Below are 13,405 nucleotides of genomic sequence, written 5' to 3' on the forward strand. Positions count from 1 at the left end.
TTTATCAGTTCTAGTAGTTTTTTGGTGGAGTCTTTAGGGTTTTCTATATATAGTATCATGTCATTTGCAAATAGTGAAAGTTTTACTTCTTCCTTATCAGTTTGGATACCTTTTATTTCTTTTTCTTGTCTGATTGCTAGGACTTCCAGTACTGTATTGGCTAAAAGTGATGATGGACATCCTTGACTTGTTCCTGATGTTAGGGGAAAGGCTCTCAGTTTTTCACCATTGAGTATATTAGCTGTGGGGTTTTTCATATATGGCCTTTATTATGTTGAGGTATATTCCTTCTAAACCTACTTTGTTGAGGGTTTTTTTTTTTTTTAATCATGAATGGATGTTGTGCTTTGTCAAATGCTTTTTCTGCATCTATTGATATGATCAAATGGTTTTTATCCTTTCTCTTGATGTGATGTATCATGTTAATTGATTTGCAAATATTGAACTACTCTTGCATCCCAGGAATAAATCCCTCTTGATAATGGTGAATGATTTAAGGTATTGTTGGATTTGGTTTGCTAATATTTTGTTGAGGATTTTTGCATCTATGTTCATCAGAAATATTGGCCTGTTGTTCTCTCTCTCTGTAGTGTCTTTAACTGCCTTTAGTACCAGAGTAAGTCTGGCCTTGTAGAATGAATTTGGAAGCTTTCCTTCCTCTCCTATTTTTTGAAGTACTTTGAGAATAATAGGTATTAACTCTTCTTTAAATGTTTGGTAGAATTCACCTGTGAAGCCATCTGGTCCTGGAATTTTGTTTGTTGGGAGTTTTTTTTATTATTATTATTGCTGTTACTGATTCAATTTCTTGCTGGTAATAAGTCTGTTTGAATTTTCTACTTCTTCCTGATTCAGTTTTGGGAGGTTATATGTTTCTAGAAACTTATCCATTTCTTCTAGGTTGTCCAATTTGTTGGCATGTAATTTTTCATAATATTCTTTTATAATCCTTTGTATTTCTGTGGTGTTGGTTGCTATTTCTCCTCTCTGATTTTGTTTATTTGAGACCCCCCCCCTTTCTTTGGATGAGTCTGACTAGAGGTTTATCAATTTTTTTTATCTTTTCAAAGAACCAGCTCCTGGTTTAATTGATCTGTTCTATTCTTTTTTAGTTTCTATTTATTTCTGCTCTAATCTTTATTATTTCCTTCCTTCTACCAGATTGGGGTTTTGTTATTCTTTTTCTTGCTCCTTTAGGTGTAAGGTTAGGTTGTTTATTTGAGATTTTTTCTTGCTTCTTGAGGTAGGCCTGTATTTGCTATAAAATTCCCTCTTAGGACAGCTCTACTGCATCCCAAAGATTTGGGACTGTTGTGTTTTCATTTTCATTTTCATTTGTCCTCATATATTTTTTATTTCCTCTTTGATTTCTTGGTTGACCCATTCATTGTTCAGTAGCATGTTCCTTAACCTCCATGTATTTGTGTTCTTCCTGGATTTTTTCTTGTGGTTGTTTTCTACTTTCATAGTGTTGTGATCAGAAAAGATGCATGCTATGACTTCAGTCTTTTTTAATTTCTTGAGACTTGTTTTGAGGCCTAACGTGATCTATTCTGGAGAGTGTTCCATGTGCAGTTGAAACAATTGTGTATTCCACTGTTTCAGGATGCAGTGTTCTGAATATATGTTAGATCCATCTGTACCTATGTGTCAAAGCCACTGTTTCCTTGTTGATTTTGTTTGTATGATCTATCCATTGCTATAACTGGGGTGTTAAAGTCACCTACTATTACCATATTACTATTGCTTACTTCCTTTATGTTTGTTATTATCTGCTTTACGTATCTGGGTGCTCCCATGTTGGGTGCATAAATATTTGCAATTGTTACATATTCTTTTTTAAAAAAGATTTTATTTATTTGAGAGAGAGCGACACAGTGAGAGAGGGAACACAAGCAAGGGGAGTGGGAGTGGGAGAGGGAGAAGCAGGCTTCCCACGGAGCAAGGAGCCCAATGAGGGGCTCGATCCCAGGAACCTGGGATCATGACCTGAGTCAAAGGCAGACGCTTAACAACTGAGCCATCCAGGCGCCCCTGCAATTATATATTCTTGTTGGACTGTTCCCTTTATGATTATATAGTGCCCTTCTTTGTCTCATGTTAGTCTTTTTTTTTTTTTTTTAAGGAACTTAGAGGTGTGTTTATTTTTTGAGAACTTCCAGAATTATCTCCACTTCATAAAGAAAAAGAGAATTAGAAGGAATCATGCAGTTCTATCTTAAGAAGTAATCCCAGCTGGGGCGCCTGGGTGGCTCAGTTGTTAAGCGTCTATTTTATTTTTAAAAAAATAAAAATAAATAAAAAAAAAAAGAAGTAATCCCAGCTGTGCCACTTTATTTATAGTATCATTGGCCCCTTCAGTCACTAACCTGGTATTAAGTAAGTTAAGGAAGTGCCTATTCTTTTTTTTTTTTTTATGTTATGTTAGTCATCATACAACACATCATTAGTTTTTTATGTAGTGATCCACGATTCATTGTTTTCATATAACACCCAGTGCTCCATGCTGTATGTGCCCTCCTTAATACCCATCACCAGGCTAACCCATTCCCCCACCCCCCTCCCCTCTAAAAGCCTCAGATTGTTTCTCAGAGTCCATAGTCTCTCATGGTTCATCTCTCCCTCCGATTTCCCCCCTTCATTTTTCCCTTCCTTCTCCTAATGTCCTCCATGCTATTCCTTATGTTCCACAAATAAGTAAAATCATATGATAATTGACTTTCTCTGCTTGACTTATTTCACTTAGCATAATCTCCTCCAGTCCCATCCATGTTGATGCAAAAGTTGGGTATTCATCCTTTCTGAAGGCTGAGTAGTATTCCATTGTATATAGGGACCACATCTTCTTTATCCATTCGTCTATTGAAGGGCATCTTGGCTCTTTCCACAGTTTGGCTATTGCGGACACTGCTGCTATGAACATTGGAGTGCATATGGCCCTTCTTTTCACTACATCTGTGTCTTTGGGGTAAATACCCACTAGTGCAATTGCTGGGTCATAGGGTAGCTCTATTTTTAATTTTTTTAAAGATTTTATTTATTTATTTGACAGAGAGAGACACAGTGAGAGAGGGAACACAAGCAGGGGGAGTGGGAGAGGGAGAAGCAGGCTTCCCGCTGAGCAGGGAGCCCAATGCGGGGCTCGATCTCAGGACCCTGGGATCATGACCTGAGCCGAAGGCAGACGCTTAATGACTGAGCCACCCAGGCGCCCCTCTACTTTTAATTTTTTTAGGCACCTCCACACTGTTTTCCAAAGTGGCTGTACCAACTTGCATTCCCACCAACAGTGTAAGAGGGTTCCCCTTTCTCCACAACCTCTCCAACATTTGTTGTTTCTTGCCTTGTCAATTTTTGCCATTCTAACTGGTGTAAGGTGGTATCTCAATATGGTTTTGATTTGAATTTCCCTGATGGGTTAATGATGATGAACATTTTTTCATGTGTCTGTTAGTCATTTTATGTCTTCTTCGGAAAAGTGTCTGTTCCTGTCTTCTGCCCATTTTTTGAGTTGATTATTTGTCTTTTGGGAGTTGAGTTTGAGAAGTTCTTTATAGATCTTGGATACCAGCCCTTTATCAGTAGTGTCATTTGCAAATATCTTCTCCCATTCTGTGGGTTGCCTCTTTGTTTTGTTGACTGTTTCCTTTGCTGTGTAGAAGCTTTTTATCTTGATGAAGTCCCAAAAGTTCATTTTTGCTTTCGTTTCACTAGCCTTTGGAGATGTATCTTGAAAGAAGTTGCTTTGGCTGATGTCAAAGAGGTTACTGCCTATGTTCTCCTCTAGGATTTTGATAGATTCCTGTCTCACATTGAGGTCTTTCATCCATTTTGAGTTTATCTTTGTGTATGGTGTTAGAGAATGGTCGAGCTTCATTTTTCTGCATGTGGCTGTCCAATTTTCCCAGCACCATTTATTGAAGAGACTACAGTCTTTTTTTAAAGTCTATTTTGTTTAGGGGTGCCTGGGTGGCTCAGTGGGTTAAGTGCCAACTCTTGATTTTAGCTCAGGTCTTGATCTCAGGGTCATGAGTTCAAGGCCCACATTGGGACCTACTTTACCAATAAATAAATAAATAAATAAATAAATAAATGTCTTTTTTGTCTGATAGAAGTACTTTACCAATAGTCTTTTTTTGTCTGATAGAAGTATTGCTACCCCAGCTTTCTTTTTACTTCCACTTGCATGTTAAATGCTTTCCCATCGGGGCACCTGGGTGGCTCAGTCATTAAGCATCTGCCTTTGGCTCAGGTCATGATCCCAGTGTCCTGGGATGGAGCCCCACATCGAGCCTCACATCGGGCTCCCTGCTTGGTGGGAAGCCTGCTTCTCCCTCTCCCACTCCCCCCGCTTGTGCTCCTGCTCTTGCTATCTCTCTCTCTGTGTCAAATAAATAAATAAAATATTTTTTAAAAAAATAAAATAAAAAAATAAATGCTTTCCCATCCCTGCACTTCCGTTTTTTAAAAAGATTTTATCTATCCATCTGAGAAAGAAAAAGAGCAGAGAGGTGGGGTTTTTTTTGTATTTAAAATGTTCTTTTTTAATTTGTCATTTAAAAACAAACTTGAAAGAAGCAAAATCCAAAACTTGCCCTTTGCCTCTTGCAACATAAATTATGTATAGTTCAGAATGATCGCTGATACAAAACATGCCAAGGACAGAGCGCTGGGGGTGGAGAGAGAGGGGGCGCTTTAAAAAAGGGAATCATTTCATCCGTTGTTACGAAGCACCAACCTTGCTGTACAGGATACACACAACACAAAATAAAGTCTTCACGGCATTCACACTTGTCAGCAATTTGTTTTTTAAAAAGGGGGAGGTCCTGGAGGTGAAGGGAGAAGACTATAAAAAGGAAAAACTGGAAATTGAATATGTACAAGTGTAAACCAACCCAAAATAAAAACATGGGGGGAGGGAGGTGGGTGGTGCGGGGAGAGGAAGGAATTCAGATGCAATTATACAGGCGAGGTACTTAAAAAAAAAAAAAAAAAACCCAACCCAACAACCAAAATTCCAACCTTGTAGCTTGGGTCTGAGTTAGTTTATATAAAAATTAAAAACCGTATGAGGTTTCTTCACTAAATTCTACAGGACTATCGGATACCTAGCATATGCTTATAAAGTCTGCCCCATTCCCTTTTCCCAATCCCAGGGCCCAAGCCCCAACTAGAGCCTGATTCACAGGAGCCAATATCTCCCTCCCTGTAACCTAGACCTTTTGCTTTTGAAAAAGGAATATCCAATGGCTTTGGGGGCAGCAGCCCAGTCTCCCCACTCTCTGATTAATGATTTAATGTCATTTGCTCAGGGTGCCTGGGTGGCACAGTTAGATAAGCATCTGACTCTTGATTTTGGCTCAGATCTTGATCTCAGGCTCATGAGATGGAGCCTTGTGTTGGGCTCCGTGCTCATCAGGGAGTCTGCTTAGCTTTCTCTCTCTCTCTCTCTCTCTCTCTCTCTCTCTCCCTCTCCCTCTGCCCCTCCCGGGCGTGCTCTCTCTCTCAAATAAATCTTAAAAAAAAAAGTCAGTTGCTCAACCAATTGAGCTCCAGGGGAAGAAAAGGTTTTCAGGTATAGTCTAATATTCCAGGGAAAGAAAAGGTTTTCAGGTATAGTCTAATATTTGTTTGGGCTGATACAACATTGTGCTCCAATAGGAACCCACTCTGGAAAACATATGGAGGTTCCTCAGAAAGTTAAAAATAGAGCTACCCTAAGATTCAGCAATTGCACTACTAGGTATTTACCCAAAGAATACAAAAATACCAATCCAAAGGGATACATGCACCCTGATGTTTATTTTAGCATTATCTGCAATAGCCAAATTATGGAAACCGCCCAGATGTCCATCAACAGATGAATGGATAAAGAAGATATGGTATCTAAATACAATGTAATATTACTCAGCCATTAAAAAGAATGAAATCTCAGGGCACCTGGGTGCCTCAGTCATTAAGTGTCTGCCTTCAGCTCAGGTCATGATCCCAGGGTCCTGGGATCGAGCCCCGCATCAGGCTCCCTGCTCAGCCAGGAATCTGCTTCTCCCTCTCTCACTCCCCCTGCTTGTGTTCCCTCTCTCACTGTCTCTCTCTGTGTCAAATAAATAAAATCTTAAAAAAAAAAAAAAAAAAGAATGAAATCTTGCCATTTTCAAGGACATGGATGGAGCTAGAGAGTATTATGCTAAGTGAATTAAGTCAGTCAGAGAAAGACAAATACCATATGATTTCACTCATATGTGCAATTTAAGAAACAAAACAAATGAGCAAGGGGGGAGAAAAGAGAGAGAGGTAATCCAAATACCAGACTCTTAACCATACAGAACAAACTGATGATTGGGGATTAAGAAGTGCACCTGTGATGAGCCCCGGGCATTGTATGGAAGTACTGAATCACTATATTGTACACCTGAAATTAATAACTAATATTACACTGTATGTTAACTAACTGGAATTTATTATTTTTTGAAGTTTAGATTTAGTTTTATTTAGGTCAATCAAAGTGTCATGTTTAGTAAAGATGTTTATTGGCTTCCTATGTATTTTTAAGTTATGGCTTTTTTATTATTTAAATTTTAGGTAGTTAACATACAGAGCATTATTGGTTTCTGGAGTAGAATTCAGTGATTCAGGAGGATGGGAGGCAAGGGTCAGAGGGAGAAGGAGAGAGAGAATCTTAAGCAGGCTCCACACTCAGCGCAGAGTGGGCTGGGTCTCACGACCCCGAGATCATGACCTGAGCAGAAATCAAGAGTTGGACACTCAACTGACTGAGACACCCAGGCACTCCTAACTAACTGGAATTTAAATAAAAATTTAAACAACCAAAAAAAGAAAACCTTTGCCTGAGTTAGCATTTTCCAATCATTTCTTGGAATACCAACAGATATTTTTGAAAAGCAAGAAGGTAGAAACCAAACACTAGGGATACCTGGGTGGCTCATTTGGTTAAGCAACTGCCTTCAGCTCAGGTCATTATCCAAGGGTCCGGGGATCGAGCCCCGCGTCAGGCTCCCTGCCCAGCAGGGAGTCTGCTTCTCCCTCTCCCTCTGCTTCTCTCTTGCTCTCTCTGTCAAATAAATAAAATCTTTAAAAAATAAAAATAATAAAATCTTTAAAAACAAAAAAATAACTAAAATAACAAAATTCTGTTCTTCATCATTTGGACAAAGTGCAGCCCCAAGGTCCATGCGCTGGTCCCCTCTACCAAGTCACAAAGTTCTGGATGTCTTGGTGGCCCTGCTCCACGCTGCCTGGGCTCTGGCTCAGATGTTGCTTCCTGGTCACAATCAGTAAGCCACTCCACGTGCATTTCAACACACCATTTATCTCATTTGCAAAGTATCTTCCATTTCACACTAGAGACTAGAAAGGGCCCCAAAGATGCAGAAGATGTGGGGTGCCTGGGTGGCTCATTGGTTAAGCATCTGCTCTTGGTTTCAGTTCAGGTCATGATCTCAGGGCTGTGAGATTGAGCCCTGCATAGGGCTCCGCGCTCAGCGGGAAGTCTGCTTCTCTCTCTCTCTCTCCCCCTCTGCCCCTCCCCTGTCTCACATGCTCTCTCTAAAGTAAATAAAATCTTAAAAAAAAAAAAAAAAAGATACAGAATATACCTAGCAGACATCTGGCCACGTCCATAGCACTTTTGCTGGCCAGAGGCTTCTACTAGACAAATTTGGGGGTGTGACCCCGGTAGACCATGATGAATTTGAATGGTCCATCAGCCTGAGACTGCATGTCAATACGGTCCACCTGGCACCAGCTCCTCGTCTCCACAAACATCAGTCTTCAACAACATACCTTTCTCCACAGGATGCAACTTAACGCTGGCAGGGTTTGCACAGCTTCAAGCACAGGAGTATGGCTTCCTGCGTCACATTCTTGTATCTCTTCAGCTCTGCCAGCATCCTAGGCTCCCTGCACAATGCTAACATGGGCTCATGCAGCACATCCTACATGTGATCATTTTTGACATAGTAGCAAAAGCTCGAGTTGCCTTCTGACAGGGGGACAATCAGCATTTCCTCATTCCCAAGGCAAATGAGAAATCGCTTCAGTTGGCAGAGAGAGAGGGTAGATTCCTCTTTTCTGGTTTGGTATGTTTCACTTGTTCGACTAGCTCGCTGTACTTGTCACTCAAAATACATGGAATTGTCTTCTCTCTTTTTAGACAGTAAAAGGTTAAAACAGTGATAAAACTGTTGTTTGGCATCACACCCAAGATCCTCCCTGGATGCAGCTGGGAACTGAGACAAAGGTGAGGAGCTGTACCGGCTGGAAACTAGCGCAGGTACAGTTTACTGAAAACACTCACCCAGGTCCCCCTGCCAGGGCAGCTGGGCACTCACTGACCAGCGGGCTTGGACTCCTAAATGGAGATGGGCCACATGCCCCATGGCCAACTAATAACAAGTGACTCTTCCCTTATCTGATTAATGTCCCCAAGGGTGTTTAAAGTCAGGCTCTGATCCGACTCTGATTCTACATCAAGTGGTGCAGGCACCCAAATGGGAGAAGCTGACCAGCGACCCTGGGATCCCAAGATACACCCACGGTGGCCACTCCCAGGAGATCCCAGAGCTGGCCCCACCACTAGGGCAGAAGAGTTGCCTGCTCGGGTGCAAGAGGTCCAGCCAGCAGGTAGTACTCATTTCCTGCATGTAATTTGAGGTCAAGTCTGGGCATATCTCAGCCAGGTGTGCGCAGGTGTGTACAGAAGGCAGATGGGAGGGGCGCCTGGGTGGCTCAGATGGTTAAGCGTCTGCCTTCGGCTCGGGTCATGATCCCAGGGTCCTGGGATCGAGTCCCGCATCGGGCTCCCTGCTAGGCGGGGAGCCTGCTTCTCCCTCTGCCTCTGCCTCTCTCTCTCTCTCTCTGACTCTCATGAATAAATAAATAAAACATTAAAAAAAAAAAAAGAAGGCAGATGGGAGATGTGTGGGCATCTTGGCCCCAAAGCAAAACCTTCAGGTCAAATTTAAACAATAACCAATCCCCTAAGCTAGCCCTCCCTCTCCCCACTCCTATGGAAAGAGGGTAGGCTCAGGTGAAGGCTTTCTGCAGCAGGAATCCATGGCTGGAAACAGACCACTCACCTGAAGGCCTATGTGTCCGGCAATAAGGCCAACCTGCTCCCCAAAATCCACATCCTTACCCAAACAGGTCACATCCCCGAAGGCTGCCTTCTGCAGGGCACTGGGTGGCCCCCAGTCTTCCCTCGTGGGATCCGGGGCCTTTCTCCAAATGCCACCCCTGTCTGGAATAAGCCGTGTCCACAAGGAGAAGTCAAAGGGGCATGGCAGAAGTCAAATGGAAACCAGTAAACAGAGGGGGTGCAAGGCAGAGAGAGCAGGGGAGGAGACGAGAAGAAAGGAATTAGCATCCAGTTTTGGCCAAGAGAAACCTGCAGCCATGAGGATGCCCCTTGCTAGGGGCTGGGAGGCCTGGTGAGTATGCTGTCTCCCAAGCTCACCCACCAGGGGTTGAAGTCTCTCCTCTCTCCCTAGCCAGTCAGTGGGGACCCAACACCATTCCAGAGAACAGGACAGGTTGACGATTAGCACCCAAGGCCCCAGAGGAACAGAGCGCGGAGGTGTGTGGCCAGGCACTCCTCCCACCCAAACCTATTCTCCATATCACTGGGTCTCTTTGGAGGCTCATCTGGGGTCAGCCTTTTCTGTCTGCAGGGCCTAAAGCCCAGCTGAGAGATGAGATGACCAGAAACCAAGCAAAACCCCTCTCCTGACTGAATGTCCACACAGCTCCAAGAGTCCCACACTAAACAGAGGGAGAGCTCACAAGCACAGGAACACTGCTGGACATGCTGCACACTGAGCCGGGCTTTGTCAAAGACTTCCATTAAGAAACTTGGTACGCTTTCCTCCAAAGGGCCCAGGACACACACACACACAAATCACACTTGAGAATTCATCAAGGCTTTTAAAACCATGTATTTGAGAAGTTCACTTGGGATAAGAAATTATTTGCTGATAAAAATCATTTGGAGAATTAATATAATGAAATGGAAAAATTCAGGCCATTGCAACTTCAACATGAACAAAGGGAGTCATGAGGAAGCCCTCTCCCTGACAGAGTCCTGTGTGCCTGGAGCTCCCAAGCCCCTGCCACCAGCACCACCACCACTACTTGGGGCCTCTCTTCTCCTTGAAAACCTCCCGATAGCAGCTGACTATGTTGTCTATGGCCCGGCAGACTCTGAGGCTGCGCTCCAGGTTGGGGTCACCGTCACTGATGATCTGCAGGCCAGCATCACAGTGTGCCAAAGCCATGGCCCGGTGTCTGGCGGTGAGCTGGGCGAGCCGTCCTCACCCTCCTCTGCAGCCGCATGCCCCTCTCCAGTCCCATCGGCTCTTCATTGGAGAGCCCGCCCGGGGCTCTGCAGCAGCTCCACACATCTGCCTCGGTCACCTCTCTACAACCCACACCATGGGCCAGTGCCAGGATGTCCTGCAGGATCTGCGGGAGAGTTGCTACATGCAGCCTGTTGGCATCCTGCTGGATGCCCTCGCGCCACAGCTTCCTCCACCCCCCACTCAGGGTAGCTGGTGGGACCTCCTCCCAGGACTCAGAGATGTTGTAGGCGGTGTCAAGAATGCTGTAGTCTCGCCAGAAGTCAAGGACCACTGACTGCTGGTCCCTACCTCCCACCCTCAACGCCAACAGGCGGAAGACCGTCCGTGGGTAGAAGGCCTTGAAGGTGGCAACAACGCCCTGGTTCATGGGCTGGACGAGGGCCATGGTTTTCTTGGGCAGGTACAGCACACGCACGTGGTCCGAGAGGTCATCCAGGTTCCCAGGGTGGCCAGGGGCACGGTCCAGGATGAGCAGGGCTTTGTACGGGAGGCCGTACCGGGCACAGTCCCTCTCCACAGCTGGGCAGAAGTGCACAAACCACTCCTGGAGGATGCTCGTGGTCACCCAGGCTCTCTTGTGTGAACGCCACACCACGGGCAGGTTGGGCCTGGAGCAGTCCTTGAGGGCATGCAGGTTCTCCGAGGAGCAGCAGCAACAACAGCAGCGGCCTCACCTTGAAGCCGCCAGCCGCACTGCCACCAAGCCGCAGCGTCAGGAGGTCTCGGGCAGCTTTGCACCCCAGGGCTGACTTCTCCTCCAGGGAAAGGAGCATCCTGGCAGGCAGTCGCTTCCAGAAAAGTCCAGTCTCATCCACGTTGAACACCAGCCGGGGTGTGTACCCGCCCTGCTGGATCACTCTCCACAGAAGGGCGGGGCACCTGCGCACAGCTGCCACAGTTGTGCCCACAGCCTTGACACCCACCCCAAGGCCAGGCAGGCTGTGGCGTGCCTTGAACCACGTGAACCACCCTCAACTAGCCCCGAAGGTCTCCGATTGGGTACCCTCACCCTGCTCCCACTTGAGGTCCTCAGACAGGCTGCGAGGCTTCTCCTGGATGAGGATGACACTGATGGGCACATTGCGCTGGTTCTGGTCCTCGATCCACACGCTTAGCAGCCGCTCCATGTTCTCCACCACCAGGCTGCGGCTGCGCGTCACTCTGGTGGCCGCCTGGGAACTCGCTTGGATCTTCTCCTTGTTGTCACAAATGGCAGCCACAGTGGAGGTGGACAGCCCCAACACCTTCCCGATTCTGCTAAGCTTCTCTCCGGCTTCGAAGCGCCACAACATCTCAAGCTTCACCTGCAGGTTGATAGCCTTGCGGTCCCCCTCGGTGCTCTGGCGCTGGCTGGCACTGGGCGGCCTCTTCAGGGGGATCTTCTGGCCAGAAACGGAGGAGGCTCCATCTGCATCCCTCTCTCCAGACATAGCTAAAGAATACGTGTTTTCCCGCCCTGTGCCTGCTGATTCCAATGCCGCTGCTGCCCTGGCCCTGACCTGCTGTAAAATGGGGAGAAAACATTTACTGGTGGGAATGTAGACAGGCTTGGATAATCCTGTTAAAGACCATTAATAAATCTCCCTCATTTGGCCACAGAGCTCACTTCCCACTGGATGAATTCTGGCCCCATGGACTAAATTAACTTCAGCCTCAGTAATGCGGCAAGCCTCTGAAAACCCACTACCACTTTATAACAATGCCTCCCAATGGCCATACTGTTCTAAGTCACTGACTTCAGCCCGCCTCCTGAAGGATCCAGGGTAACACAATACACAACAAGCTGATGTCAGACCAAAGGCAGAAATCAGAAATTAACAGGTTGCGGGGGGCGGGGGGGTGCCTCAAAACATTGTGGCTGGGTACAGGAATTTATAACAACTGTTCATAAAATTGAACTCTGAGCTTTCAGGCCGCCAAGGAGGAAAACAAGAAGCTGTCCAGTTACAAGAAATGCATCTTCATGGCTCTGAGCTTGCAGAGACCCTGAACAATATAATTAAGGATATCAAAACTCACAGTTTTTGCTTTGTGTTGTTTTGTTTGTTTGTTTTGCTAGACGTAAGAGCTGACCTTTGAACAACACAGAGTTAGGGGACCCCCCCCCAAGCAACTGAAGATCCACTTATAACTTTTGACTACTAATAACTTACTGTTGACTGGAAGCTTTACCGATAACATAAGCCGTCAATTAACACATACTTTGTATGTTATATGTATTATACACTGTATTTTTACAATAAAGGTAGGAAAAAAAGAAAATGTTATTAAAAGCACAAAGAAAATACATTACAGGGGAGCCTGGGTGGCTCAGTCAGTTAAGCGTCTGCCTTCAGCTCAGGTCATGATCCTGGAGTCCTGGGATGGAGCCCCGCATTGGGATCCCTGCTCGGCGGGGAGCCTGCTTCTCCCTCTGCCCCTCAGCTCGCTCGTTCTCTCTCTCGCTCTCTCTCTCTCAAATATATAAATAAAATCTTAAAAAAAAAAAAGAAAGAAAAGAAAATACATTACTGTATTATATTTATAAAAAAAAAGGGGGGCGCCTGAGTGGCTCAGATGGTTAAGCGTCTGCCTTCGGCTCAGGTCATGATCTCAGGGTCCTGGGATCGAGTCCCGCATCGGGCTCCCTGCTCCTTGGGAGCCTGCTTCTCCCTCTGCCTCTCTCTCTCTGTCTCTAATGAATAAATAAATAAAATCTTTAAAAAAAAAAAAAAGGGGGGCGCCTGGGTGGCTCAGTCGTTAAGCGTCTGCCTTCGGCTCAGGTCATGATCCCAGGGTCCTGGGATCAAGCCCCCATCGGGCTCCTTGCTCTGCAGGAAGCCTGCTTCTCCCTCTCCCACTCCCCCTGCTTGTGTTCCCTCTCTCGCTGTGTCTCCCTCTGTCAAATAAATAAATAAAATCTTTAAAAAAAAAAAAAATCTAGGTTGCCTGGATGGCTCAGTCAGTTAAGTGTCTGCCTTCCCCTCAGGTCATGATCCTGGGATCCCAGGATGGAGCCCCACATCAGGCTCCCTGCTAAGTGAGGAGTC

General features: G+C 45.4%; 1 protein-coding gene across 1 annotated transcript; it reads right to left on the reverse strand.

The window, feature by feature from the left end:
• Positions 1–11,324: 11,324 nt before the first annotated feature.
• LOC116622283 (CENPB DNA-binding domain-containing protein 1-like) lies at positions 11,325–12,607 on the reverse strand. The gene has a single exon (XM_032388642.1). The coding sequence runs from the start codon at positions 11,804–11,806 to the stop codon at positions 11,348–11,350; it is 459 nt and encodes a 152-aa protein (XP_032244533.1). The 5' UTR covers positions 11,807–12,607; the 3' UTR covers positions 11,325–11,347.
• Between the last annotated feature and the right edge of the window lie 798 nt (positions 12,608–13,405).

This window comes from Phoca vitulina, unplaced genomic scaffold, assembly GCF_004348235.1.
Source record: "Phoca vitulina isolate PV1807 unplaced genomic scaffold, GSC_HSeal_1.0 scaffold52, whole genome shotgun sequence".
Lineage (NCBI taxonomy): Eukaryota > Metazoa > Chordata > Mammalia > Carnivora > Phocidae > Phoca > Phoca vitulina.